This window comes from Melospiza georgiana, chromosome 12 (assembly GCF_028018845.1).
Source record: "Melospiza georgiana isolate bMelGeo1 chromosome 12, bMelGeo1.pri, whole genome shotgun sequence".
NCBI lineage: Eukaryota > Metazoa > Chordata > Aves > Passeriformes > Passerellidae > Melospiza > Melospiza georgiana.
Window position 1 is genome coordinate 11,947,840 of NC_080441.1, and position 13,113 is coordinate 11,960,952.

The 13,113-nt window shown below is 47.4% G+C and overlaps 1 protein-coding gene across 6 annotated transcripts in view; it reads left to right on the forward strand.

The window, feature by feature from the left end:
• PAK3 (p21 (RAC1) activated kinase 3) overlaps nt 1-11,135 on the forward strand; it is a 126,317-nt gene extending 115,182 nt beyond the window's left edge. For all 6 annotated transcript variants that reach the window (XM_058032360.1, XM_058032361.1, XM_058032363.1 and 3 more), the window contains exons 14-15: nt 882-1,019; nt 2,521-11,135. In XM_058032360.1, the coding sequence (XP_057888343.1) occupies nt 882-1,019; nt 2,521-2,610 (228 nt within the window). In that variant the 3' untranslated portion in view covers nt 2,611-11,135. The remainder of the gene's footprint in view (nt 1-881; nt 1,020-2,520) is intronic.
• Nucleotides 11,136-13,113: the final 1,978 nt, after the last annotated feature.

Sequence of the window (13,113 nt, forward strand, 5' to 3'; positions counted from 1 at the left end):
TGTTGGATTTCTTGTAATATATAGTGAACATTTTTCTTTCCTAGCCCAAGTTACTTCCAAGTTACTTTCTCCATGTCACTGAGTCTTCAGTAGTCCAGCTGCCAAAACCTCCTGTTTCCTGCCTGGCAGTTTCTAGGATGGGGCTGTCATTAATACTTTTACTTGAGTATTAAAATCAGTGGAGGGTTACCATTGGGATGGAATTACTCCTTTTTCTGATGAGACTATTAAAAGTTTTACCACATAAGTGAAGCTGATTTGGAATTTTAGAGACTGCTGAAAGATAGTTGAAGGTGGGTCCTGTCTGCCCAGTTCTGCCTTTTCATCATAATTTATTTGTGCCTGCAGCTTGACGTGTCTGTTGAACATGAGACTGCAAATATTTCTGGTTTTTTACCCAAGGTATAAGATGATGGATTTCTTTTTCTTTTTTATCCAGTAACCATTTTTTATCAAGAATAGAGCAAAAAACTTTATTAATTTTGTTTTATGGAAGCCATACTTTAGGGACCAGTGAGCACTGCACAGATGCATTTTGTGTAATAATCCTTTGAAATAATATATTTAGACCACACTGACTCTTTAAAATGGTCTGTAAAGCTCTGTCAATACTTGGAGAAGTAAAATGTGCTGATGTAGTTCCTACTAACCAAGTCAGCCAATGAAATCAGCTGTCAAGGCAAGATCATTTTGATGCTGGAATAGCTGTGACTGCATCAGGGTTTTTGAGGAGGGTTTTGTTGTAGTTCTTGATGTATGAAAGTCATCTCCAGCCCTCTGCCAGGAGAGAAACTGCCAGTGGAGATTGGAGCTTAAAAATAAGGTGTGTGTGAGTATTTCTGGGTATGAATGACACAGTGTTGTGTGTGCTTTGTGTCCAGGCACTGTATCTGATAGCTACAAACGGGACACCAGAGCTGCAGAACCCAGAGCGACTCTCGGCCGTGTTCCGAGACTTCCTCAACTGCTGCCTGGAGATGGACGTGGACAGGCGAGGCTCTGCCAAGGAACTTCTGCAGGTAGGGATGGAAACAGCTGCAGCTGATGTCCAAGAGATCAGTTTTCTCATCTAATAAAGGCATCAGGTGGCTCCCCCACATATTAAGCTCCAGTCTTGGTGCTTTCAAATGAAAACTAAGTAGAATCCTATAATGGTTTGGGTTGGAAGAGACCTTTAAAGGTCATCTAGTCTGACTGAGCTGGGATCTCTTAAACTAGGTCATGTCACTCAGAGCCCCATCTGATCTGACCTTGGGTGTTTCCAGAGATGGACTTCCACCTACAACATCCCTGGGCAACCTGTACCAGTGTTCCACCACTCTCCTTGTAAACAATTTCTTAATTAGATCAAATCTAAATGGATAGTCTTTGGGTTGAAAACCAGTCCCTCTTGATCTGTTGCAACAGGCCCTGCTAAAAAATGTGTCCTCAACTTTCTTACAAGCCCCCTTGAAGTATTGGAGAGTTGCAAAGTGAGGTCTCCCCAGGACCTGCCCTTCTCTAAGCTGAACAAGCCCAACTCTCTCAGCCTTTCCTCATTTCTGTGGCCCTTTTGGGAGTAAATTCAGTTTTAATTCTTGACAAAAGAACTGAAGTACAATGATACCAGGTATAGAGGCCTGAAATGGTGTTGGTAGGGAGGAACCCAGTAAAAGCAGTCCCAGCCAAGCTGTTAAGATTTGGCTGTGGGAAGGTGGAGGCTGTAGGGAGATCACTGTGAGCCTCAGAGGAGGCCCCAGCTTGTCCCTCCTGCTCCTGTCTTAGAGGTTTCTGCCACCAAACTCCATTTTTAGAGGTTTCTGCCACCCAGAGCAGGTAAAGCTGAACAGGACTTATCCCAGCCCTGTTTGCTTCCTGGCACAGGGAAGGTGCTTGAGGTTTGCTGCCAGGTTTTGTGGCAGAGAGAGAGCAGCAGAATATGCCACTTGACTGTCCCTGCTGGGAAGGAAGGTGGCCAGCCAACACAGGAGGGCCAGGGGATGGAAAGGTAGACACTGCTCTCCCTGCCAGCCAGAGCTGAGTCCATCAGCACTCTGCCATTTGTCTCCCTGCTCTTGACTTGATGCTGAAAATCTGTACCTCAGTACAGGTCTTCAGAAAACACATGAGCCTAAATGCTACTGGGTTACACATTTCTTAGAGGTATTGGAGTTTCCTAAGGAGTGACTTACACACGTCTTTTTTGACAATTAACACATTCTGTGTCTTTAGAAAGGGGGAACCTAAGTGAGTCTTTTGAGTTTCCTGAAAGAACAAAGCTCTGGGGCAGCAAGCAGCATTCCCAGAGCACTGCAGGGCAAAAATCCCAGCAAGCTGAAGACACCTGGAAAAATGGATTGACAGGTGTGTGGGCCCTGTTTGCCTGTGATAGCAGTGTCCTGGACATGAAGGTGGAAGTGCAGATGGTCCCCTCAGTCCGGTTTCTGAGTATTTCTCGTAACGAGTGGAATCCTGATTGAGCCTGTGAGGAACTGAGTTTGAAAGTAATGGTACCTTTCTTGTTTCTTTCCCTTTGGGCAGCATCCATTTTTAAAACTAGCCAAGCCACTCTCGAGCCTGACTCCTCTGATCATTGCGGCGAAGGAAGCGATTAAGAACAGCAGCCGCTAGCACTGCAGGTCGGCTTTGTGCCCTGCCAGCTCAGAGCAGGACTGAGAACACAAACTCTGCAAAACCTCAACTCTCATGCTGCGGGACAGATGGATGGATGAACAAACCAACGGTCACAGTCATGGTGGTAGGACCACCCCAGTTCCTCAAGGAGTAAAAAAAATTATCATTTGTCTTCTTCCTGCTTTCTGGCTCCTTAATTTATTTTTAAGATGAATCGGGGCTAAGGACAGAGAGGTAATGACAGAAAATGCTTTGCTGCCTCAATCATTTCCAAGGTAAAGCAAATTCAGTTGGAAGATTCCCTTCCTTCTCACCCTGTGAATAAGCTGTACATTCACTTTTAAATTGTCAGTTCTTTCTTAACGATGTAAAGTTGTGTTTATGGGGTTTTGGTATGGTTTGGAATTGGAAAAGGGCAATTCTTCATTCATCAACTCCAGACTGCCTTTTGAAAACGGCCCACTTGCAGTTTTTGCCCAGTTGTGGTACTTCTACATGAGGAAGAAAGTGCAATTGCATTTCCAACCAAAAAGGAATGAAGATGGGACAGACAAAGCATCCTGTGGAGATAAGGCATTCAGCTGGGACTGTGTAGTGGTTCAGTTCTTTGCCAATTGCATTTGTACCCCTGACTGCAACCTCTGCCCGGGTGAGAGTCTGACTCAGCTGAAACAGCACCAAGATCAGTCGGTGTGCTCAGAACAGGTTTGTCTGATGCAAAGCTGTCAGAGCAATGTGAGGGGAGAGTGGGCCCAGCCGTGCCTGGGGCTGAGCCCCAGCAGAGCCCTGGCAGAGCCCAGAGCACCCTGAGCATCGGCAGAGCCAGGCTGGAAGGAGGCACTGGGAACAACAAGAGGCAGCAGCCTGGCCGTGGGTGCCTCTTCTTGGGACAGGACTAATCCTCCTGTCTCAGAGCCAAACTGGGTGGGGGCTGTTCTCCAGGGAAATTGTGGCCATGCTGAGAAAGGCACAGCCTGGTGGGATTGGCCATCCTGAGTCTCTGCAGGAGTAGAGAAGAGCAAGCAGAGCAGAGCGGTGGTGTCGCTTCTGAGGGTGCCTGTTCTTCTCCCAGCTGTCTTGTAGCTCCTGGGAAGGGTTCCTAGTGTCTGTGGAATTCTCAGCAGAGAGGAGGGGTTCCAGGCTGCTCTGCAGGCTCCTGCACAGATGAGCATCCTTTAGGCACAGGAGTTCTGCCCTGGGAACCAAGGCTGACACAGGGAACAACCTGCACAGTTCAGATCTGCAGGAACCAGTGCAGCAGCCAGCTTGGGAAGAAAGCGCCTTAAAACCTGGAGCTGTGCACTGAGCAAGAACAAAGGTGTGAAAGGCAGAGTGGAATTAATTGCAGAATTACTTGGAGGCACCAGGCCAGCCTGCTTTCTGCTGTCCTACATAGGGCAAGCATTCCACAATGAAGCTCTTGAGTTCCTGCAAGAGATGGAATTGGGGATGTGCCTGAGGATTGTGCTTGACTAGTCAGCAGATTTGGAAGGGAGCAAAATACTTTCAGTATGCAATTTGTGTTTTATTTATTTGTTTCTGAGAGACATAGTGTGGCTTCACTCAGTAAAAGCATTTGCATGGCATATTTGTTGCTGTATTTTAGGAGTTCAACTCATGCAAGACCTTCAAAACAGCAACTGAAGCAACATGCACCCACTGAGCAAAAAAAACCCCACAGTAAAACAGCTTTCTGCTCTAGATCTTCACGTTGGCCTGGTCCTGCCAAGGGTTAAGTAGCCTTTAAGCTGCTCACCACCTTCATGTCTGGCCAGCAGGAATGAAGGATGCTTGGGCTGCTCTAGAATCAGGCCAGGAGCATGTCTGGCTTTGGCATCCTGTTTAGTTGCAGTCCTTGTGTCGCTCGCGAGTGTCGCAAGTGTCCTTACTGCTGCTGCCCTTCCCACCGCAGTGTCCTTGGCAGAGACAGCCCTTCCTGAGTTACCACAGCTAAGCAGAAATTAACTTTTCTTCATTTCCCGGGGAACACAACAGGTCCAGTTTTTCAGATGGCCAGATAACACACAGCTCTGCTTTCCTGGACTGGGGGAACATTGGGAGGAGCTGAGGGAGCTGCCAGGAGCCCACAGCTGGAGCGACAGTGGTTGACAGGAGCTGGATCAATGGCAGCCAAGCTTTCCCCCCATAAAAGAAGCCCCTGGGGAGTGAGAGTGGCCAGGACAGGGTAACAGACCATAGCACAGCAAATGGTGCAGAAGGGTGTGCAGGAAGGTGCTGAAGCCCTGCCAGCTTGACCAGGGAGCAATGGTGTCCACCCAACAGAAAGCCATGGTTTCTTGAAGTCCTGCAGCCACCACAATCCATGCAGCGACCCAGACAGAGCTCTGGTGAGATTGGGCTGCCAGCCAGGTATCAGCTGCAGGCTGTGCCCTGCTCTTAGGCCAGTCCTGATGGCAGCAGCATGGGTACAGCTGTGAGACATGTGCCCAGCAAGAGGAACTCCTCCACTTTGGGCCAGAGCTACAGCAGGAAGTAAATGAGGGCAGGAGTATCCAAGCCCACTGAGCCCCTTTCCATCATTTACCAGCAGTCCTGGCTAAAGATGAGATCCCACGTGATTGGACTGTGGCAAATGTAACATTGATCTGCACGAAGACCTGGAAGGAGGATCTTGGGAATTACAGCTCTGTCACCCTGACCTCAGTGCTGGGAAAAGTCATGGAGCAGATCATATGGAGTGCCATCACACGGCACATAAAGAACACATCCATGGGATCAGGCCCATCTAGTGTGGGTTTGTCATAGGCAGGTGCTGCCTGACCTGCCTGATCTCCTTTTACAACAGCATGACCTGCCAAGGGGAACAGCTATGGATGTGTGGAATTTCGTAAACCCTGTGTCAGTGTTTCCCACAGCTTTCTTCTGGAGAAACTGGCTGCTCATGGCTTGGATGAGTACATTGTTCTCTGGGAAAAAAGCCTGGATGGATGGCTGGGGCCAGAGAGCCATGGGGAATGGAGTGCCATCCAGCTGGGGCTGTCGGTAAGGGTGCACCAGGGCTGGGTGCTGGAGCCAGTTGTGTTCAGTATCTGTGTCAGTTATCTGGATGAGGGGATCAAGGGCACCCTCAGGTAACACCAAGCTGGGTTGGAGTGTTGATCTGCTGGGGGACAGGAAGGCTCTGCAGAGGGATCTGGACAGGCTGGATTGTTGGTCCAAGGCCAGTTGGATGAGGTTCAACAAGGCAGTGTCAGATCCTGTGACAACAACCCCCTGCAGCTCCAGGCTTGGGAAAGAGTGGCTGGGAGATGCCAGATGGGAGAAGACCTGGGAGTGCTCGTTGAGAGCAGCTGAACATGAGCCAGCAGTATCCAGCTACCTGAAAAGAGGATGGAGCAGTGGGGGAATCACTCTTTTCCCAAATAACAAGCAATGGGACAAGAGGAAATGGCTGCAAGTTGTACCAGGGAAGGTTTAGATTGGATATAGGAAAAATCTCTTCACCCAAAGGATGGTCAAGCATTGGAACAGGCTGTGCAGGGCAGAGGGTGAGTCACCATCTCTGGAGGGATTTAAAAAGATTTGTAGATAGGGCACTTGGGGACAGGTTTAGTGGTGGGTATGGCAGTGCTGGCTTGGTGGTTGGACTCCATGAACTCAGAATCTTTTCCAACATGAATGATTCTGCTCTGTGTAGAAGACTTTGTTTCTCTTGTGAGGTCCCATTTTTGTCTGTCAGCTCAAGATCTGTGTCTGTAGGAGAAGCTTCCTTGTGAAAGAGTAATTTGGGTTGGAGATGGGCTGCTCTCAATGTGTAAAGCATTCAGCAGGATGAAATATGTTTGTATTCCTGTAAGAAGTGAAGAAATGAGTGACAGTTTCTGTTTCCAGTATGTATTTTATTTTTTCCTATCCACAAAAGAACAGACAACCATCCTTTAAAAGGAAAGCACTTTGTAATGCACATGTTTGCTGGACATACAGTCTAAATACTTTTGTTGTCAAACTACTCTATTTGATTGGGGAAGGGGGGAATTTCCTATTTTTTTCCTTTACCTATAAGTATTTCAGCATCTCTACTTCAAAAAAAACCCCCACCATCACGACTTTCCAGAAGACAGCAGGTATGAAAAATAAGGAAATCAAATGGTAGCTTTTTTTTTCTAATCAGTGTATGCTTCAGCATACAGAATATTGTTGGCACTGACTTTTTAAAGACAGCTGCTGTCCTAAGAGGCCTTACTTTTAATTTTGTTAAATACTATATTCCTTTTACTTTGCATCAGCAAATCTAGAGATTTTTCTTTTAAAATCAATTCCTGGGAGGCAGACAAGATTCAGCAGAAATAATCTCTGATGTGGCTGTTTTCAGCATGGACTGTACCTGCCCAGCTGAGGCTGAGTGACAGGCAGGGAATGTTCCTGCAGTACCCCTGTGGCTCTGTGCTTGGGACAGTCTCTGGTGCTGATTCACACTCACTGGTACTGAAAGATGGCAGCTCTGTTTGTATCCTCCCAGCCTGGATATTACATGTAGAAAAGACACAAGTGTTTTTAAAAAAGCCCAACAACACAAAAATCCAGTCCTGAGGGGGTCAAGTCTTGTACATTATTTACAGGCTCACAGAGTATATTAGGATTGACAAGAGCATTGGCCTTGCAGAAAGGAAAGAGACAAATTCTGTAAAATCTCTGGAGCCACCTTGGGTTTTCTGACTGCTATCCTCAGATCAAGCAATTAGTTATATATATTTTTGAAGTATTATAAATAGTCTGTTTCTGTTGCAAAATGGGTTTCAGACACTTTTATTCCAAGGTTTTAAAAGATTGGTTAATTGTCTTCATTTTTAAATTAAACAGTGAAATACCCTAACCAAGAACTTGACTATGATTCCCATCCAAGCAATGAAGACATGAAATTGAGCCAATAGCTCACTGTGGTTTAAGTGTGTTTTGGGACAAAAGCATGGTAGCAGTAAAGTCAGGGAAGTTTGAGAAGCACAGAAAAGTTTATTTATTTAAGAAAAAAGAAAAAAAATATAACCATACCTTTGTAAAATTCCATACAGCTCCTGCATGCACTCCTGGGAACCTGCACAGGGGTGGATCTTACAGTGCTCTCAGGGTTGTATCCCAAACTTGGGCCGGGGTTACATTCTCACTTCTTGTGTCCAGTGCTTTTGTAAATATATTTATTCTTCATCTTTGGCTAATGATTGGCCACTCCACTACACACAAAAGAACTCAAGGGTTTGTGCTGAGTTTCTTTGAAGCCTGTGGCTGCACTTTGGCAGGTCTTTGAGTCAGTCCTTCGCTATGTCCTGCCACCAAAAATGAAGCACACTCCAGTCACCATGAGAAGGGAAGCACCTGTCTCCTGTCCTCTAGTTGTAGGAAATGTCACTGTACTCTATTGTCCAGACAGCAGTTATTTCCAGTATGTAATCCTTGGTGTGGCTACTGACTATTCCTCACACTGAGCATGTAAATATTTGTATTTCTTAGTCCAGTCCTGAGCAAATCCAGTGAGCAAAGAGCCAGAGAGAGCCCTGTGACATCTACCATTAAAGGAAGGAGCCAGTGTTTCTTTGCGTGACACCCAGGAATGCACTCAAGTGCCAGCTTTGCCTTGCTAAGTGCTGCCAAGTCAGTGGTCCATGCACCTTCCTGATGTTCCTGCTTCCTCTTGGACCATTCATTCATGCCCAGATGTGCAGCAACTTAATGATGGGTTGATGAAGACCTATAAATATACATGTTCATCCCCCTTTTTTTTTCCTTCTCCACTCCCCATACCAGGTAAGTATCTCCAATTTTATCCCATGTTATCAGGAAGCAGACAAAGGATAACCTTTGTCTTTCAAGAGAAACCATCCAAGCTTTTTTTGAGTGTGATTTGCACTTCAGGGATCTTCAAAACCTCTCTTTGCTTGTGTCTGTCCTTGAGCTGACGGGGTAATTTGATTTTTCTCACTGAAACTTGAAGAATCTTATTTATCCATCTCTCTTTGGATGCAGTTTAGAGCTGATTGCCATAATCCTAGGTGTGCATCATGCCTGCAAACCGTCACTGGCCTGAGCCTACCAACAGTTGCATGTAACTTTGGTTACAAGAGCTATCTCAAAAGAAAAATGGTTTTATAGTGAAGAGGAGCAGGGATACCCATATTTCTCTGTATGAGTGCCCTCTGGGCTGCTACCTGGGCACAAGCCTGCAAACCTTGTTCTTGCTGCTTCCCCCAGGCAAGCACTTGAGTTCTGTGAGAATCTGACCCTGACTGAGGAAACTGGGGCAATATCATTGGTTAAAGTTGATAATATTGAAAACTGTTAATTGATTTAATAGCCTGTGATCACAGTGACTTTGCCCTGCACAGGTTCCAAGCAGACACACATCAGCTGCAGCACCTGTGTGTAAGGTACCTTCTGCTCTGTTTGGTGGCACCATGTTTGCAGCTGCTGGAGGCTTGTGAGCAGCACCTCCCTCACCCAACCTAGGTCCAGAGCCAGCAGGAGCAGGGTTGGGCACCATGGCCTGGGTTGGAATACAGGTCAGAGGAGCTGTCAGACCCATGTGCACACACCTTGGAATCACAACTCCCGGTGTTATAGGTTTATGGATGCCAGCCACTAGAACAGGTTCTGACCCTGATATCCAGAGGTCTTTTCCAACATAAAGTATTCTACAATTCTGTGATTCTGTCTGCTGGATTCAGCTAGGTCAATGTTGGCAACTCCATTTTGATCAAAAAGTTTCTTCTTGCTCAGCTCTTGCGGCCTAAGGCTTCAGCTCCTTTAGCTCCTAGTGCTGAGCTGCTCATGCTGAACGAGATGACTCAGGGAGAAGAATACATTTCATCCAATTTCTTCTAGAACACTGAGAGGGTGAGTGTGTGAAAACATGAGTATCCTTTATGTGCAACCTCCTCTCTGCCCTTCATGCCTCTCGGGGGTTTGAAGCAAGAAAGCTTTCCAAAAGGGTGGAATGAAGCAGCATGTTACTTCTCCCAGGTCTCACTCTTTCCAGTCTCTGCACTTGACTAGTTTTGTCCCTCTTTCTGTGCCCTTTGCTGCCTCTGTGCTCAGTGGCTGCTAGCCAAGACTGTGTAACTGGCACAGATGAAGTGGTTGAGACCCTCATTCCTCTGTCCTTTGAGCTGCCTGGTCACAGCAGCCTTTTCCATCTAGAAACTCGGTATGGGGAGGGATCCCCCACCTCTGTTCATTGTAAAACCTCCAGGAGCCCAGGGCTGCCATCTGAAGTCAGTGCATGGAGGGCTCCCAGATGCCTCAGGCTGGTGTGACACCACTTCAAATGGGAGGGAATAGTGGCAGGAGGTTGTTTTGAAAGGTCCATTTGCTGCTGCATGCTGTGTGTGTCCAGCCCTGCCCCAGGCTTAGGGATCAAATTCAAGCTCTGCTGCTGCTCCCTCTGGAGCCAGTGAGAATTTGGTTGTTGCTTTCAATGACGGCTGAACTGGTGGCTGAAGCAGCAGGTGCTGACAGTGCCCCAGGCCCTGGGCTGGATGGGTCCCTTGGCTGCCTGGGGGAGTGAGAGCTGCCCCTTCTTCTCACTCTGCCTCACACAAAACTGTGCTGGTCACAAGTGGGTCAGCACAGCAAACAGGCAGCCTGTGAGTCTCTTCCACCTTGTCTCTTGAGATTTCTGACCTTTGAGCTTAAGCTGTACAAAGGCAACTGCTTTTGGTCCCTCTGTGTATGCCCACGTTAATCAATGCTGCTAAATCCGTCTGTAGCGCAGCCGGGGGCAGGAAAGGCCTCAGCCCTGCAGGGCCAGGGGCTGCCTGAGCAGCTCAGCCAGCAGGAAGGGAGCTGCTCCACATGGGAGCCAGGAACCAGGGACTGCAGCACCTCCTCCTTGGGCAGAGCCCAGATTCCGTGGGGGAACGTTAGCAGAGTTATTCTCGTGCACTGGTGCGTCAGCACTGCAGGTGCTGTGCCTGCAAACACATGGCTTGAGATCTGCAAAGGAATTCTGCAACTCTTGACTGGATCAGGATGTCACCAGTGCTAAACTCCAGTTTAGTCCAAAGCAACCAGTTTACACCTATGCTGGTGTGTGCTAGATTTTTTTCTTCAAGGTATCCAGACAAAAGTAAACAGAGGAGGAGCCTACATTTTCATTGTTTATCAGAAATGTATCTCATTTTGCTGTACATTCCTTTTTTAGGACGTGTTATCTGTTTAAAAAAAAGAAAAAAGAAAAGAAAAAACAGAAAAAATACGAAAGAGAAAAACAAAAAACAAATGTGTAGTGAAAAATCTTCTGTAACTTTGGATTAAGAGGTAACTGATCTTTTTAAAAGGAGAACTAAGTTATTTACTTTGTAAATGTGCTGATGGCATGGATCCATCTTATTGACCTCAGCATCCTTTTTTTAAAGATTTTGGGTTTTGTTTCCAATATTAAGTTATTTTAAATTGTGGTTGAAGCAATAGGAAATTGAAATATGGATTGTGCATGACTGTGTCTTGAGTGTAAAAATATTGCAGTTTGAAACTTGGACCTAAAGTATTGCAAATAAAAGTTATAAATTCCAGTGGATTGTGTGACAGCAGCTTTTCCTATAGGATATGCAGCATCAGAAATTCTTCATCCCTGTGGTTGTGCACGCTTTTGGTTTTGTCCTGTGGCACTCTATGTTGTGACAGACACAGGACCTGACCTGCTGCCAGCCCAGGTCACCCTCTGCCACCCCAGCTCTTTGGACAGTGTGTTCCCAAAGCAGACACAAAGTGTTTCTGCTGCTGCCCTTTGGAAATCCACAGAGAGCTGGGATTTTTCCAAGTCTCATGTCTCCATCGTGCTACATTCCTAAAGAACCAGCAGCCCATCCTGATGGATACAGCGAGTTATGTGGATGGTTGTCAGCTCCACTTCCTGCCTGGAAATCCTGAAACTGCTTCTGAATGCTGCTCCTCCAGCTCTTGGATACCTGCTCATACAGAGCTGGGAAGAAAATCCCGTGGCTGCCTGCTTACAAGGCGAGTTATACCAAAGTTAGAGCTCTGGGGGAAATCTCTATCCATCCCTGTCCTTTTAATATATCCATACATGGGGGTGCACAGGTGTGTCTTGTATACAAAGGAAGGAGTGTGCAAGCAATGTGATTGACTTCCTCTGTCCATGTTCATCCCATACGCTTGGGTACAGGGACATTATGGAAACTCTAGCACAGACAGAGCCTTTTGTCCATGGGTACAGAGACATCCAAGGGCCTCTTGCACACACAGAGCCTTCTGTCCATGGGTACAGAGACATCCAAGAGCCCCTGGCACAGACTTGTCCTTTGTCCCTGTAGAACAGATCATGGTGGGTGGGGGCGGTTGGTGGGCAGCGGGTCCTGGACAGCAGGTGAGACCCAGCTCCAGCCCTGCCAGGCCGTGCTCAGGTTTAATGCTGGCTCCTCTGCAATGGGAGAGCCCCTCAGCCTTGTCCCTGCCCAGAGGGACAGTGCTGGCCTGGCAGCACAGGCTGCAAGAGGTGAGAACACAGCACTGACTGCAAGGCACAGTTAATGGTGCTCCCCAGGAACCTCAGCTCTGGGGTTGCTCTTTGAATGAGGTACAAAGAAGGCTTTGCACTTGGAAGGGGCAGACTGGGGAAATCTTTTTGTCCTGACACCGTTGATTAAGGAGCAGGTGTCAGGGACATTTCCGACTTGGCTGTGTCCTGAAACCTGGGGCTGGTTTGGAGCTGGGCTCGGTGCGTGTCCTTGTTTCTCGAGCCGACATCACCCTCGTGTGGTTGTGATGAGCGCTGACAGTGCCGGGACAGAGCCCAGCGCTCTCCTGGCCCCTGGTTATTGACAGAGTGGGATCCTGCTTCCAGCGGAGAAGGAAGAGGAATCGTTTCACTGTTGGCTGTGCAGTTTGTGGGCTGCAAAGGAAAAGGCAATTCTAGCACAGCCTCCTTCTTCAGAACCTTTCCTGTGATCAGTGTCTTAACATGTAACGTGTGCCACCACTGCACTGCACCCAGCTCCCTGCAGTTTCCCTCTCAGCTGCATCTAGAGCATCCCCACATTCTCTCAAGGGGGCAGAGACCATTGTTACAGCGAGGTGTTTCCAGTTCAGTTCAGACTGAGAGATGTGCCAGGACAGGAGGCATTCACTGACCTTCCATCTTCCCTGTAAAGCCTGATTCCCAGCACAGTCACTTTCACACAGCTGCAGCACAGGTCTGAGAACCTTTCTCTGATACTGCATTGCTTAGCTTTTCTTTCTGTGAGTTCCTCTGTGTCAGCCTGTTTCATGAGTGCTTTAGTACAAAGTTCATGTCTGCTTTGCTAGTTCCTTGAACTGTGCTTTGGTGGAGCTGCATTTGGAATCCTTTGGCTTGGGGCTTGTTTTCCTGATAGGTATTACACAGCACAATAAAAAACGAGCTGTGGAGTACTGGCAGTGCAGTGGTTTGCTGTACAACAATGGCCTGGACCCTCCTGATGCCATGGCAGAGCCAGTGCTTGCATTAGTGCTTAAATGTGTTACTGTAAGTGTGTAGCAAAGGAACCAAAG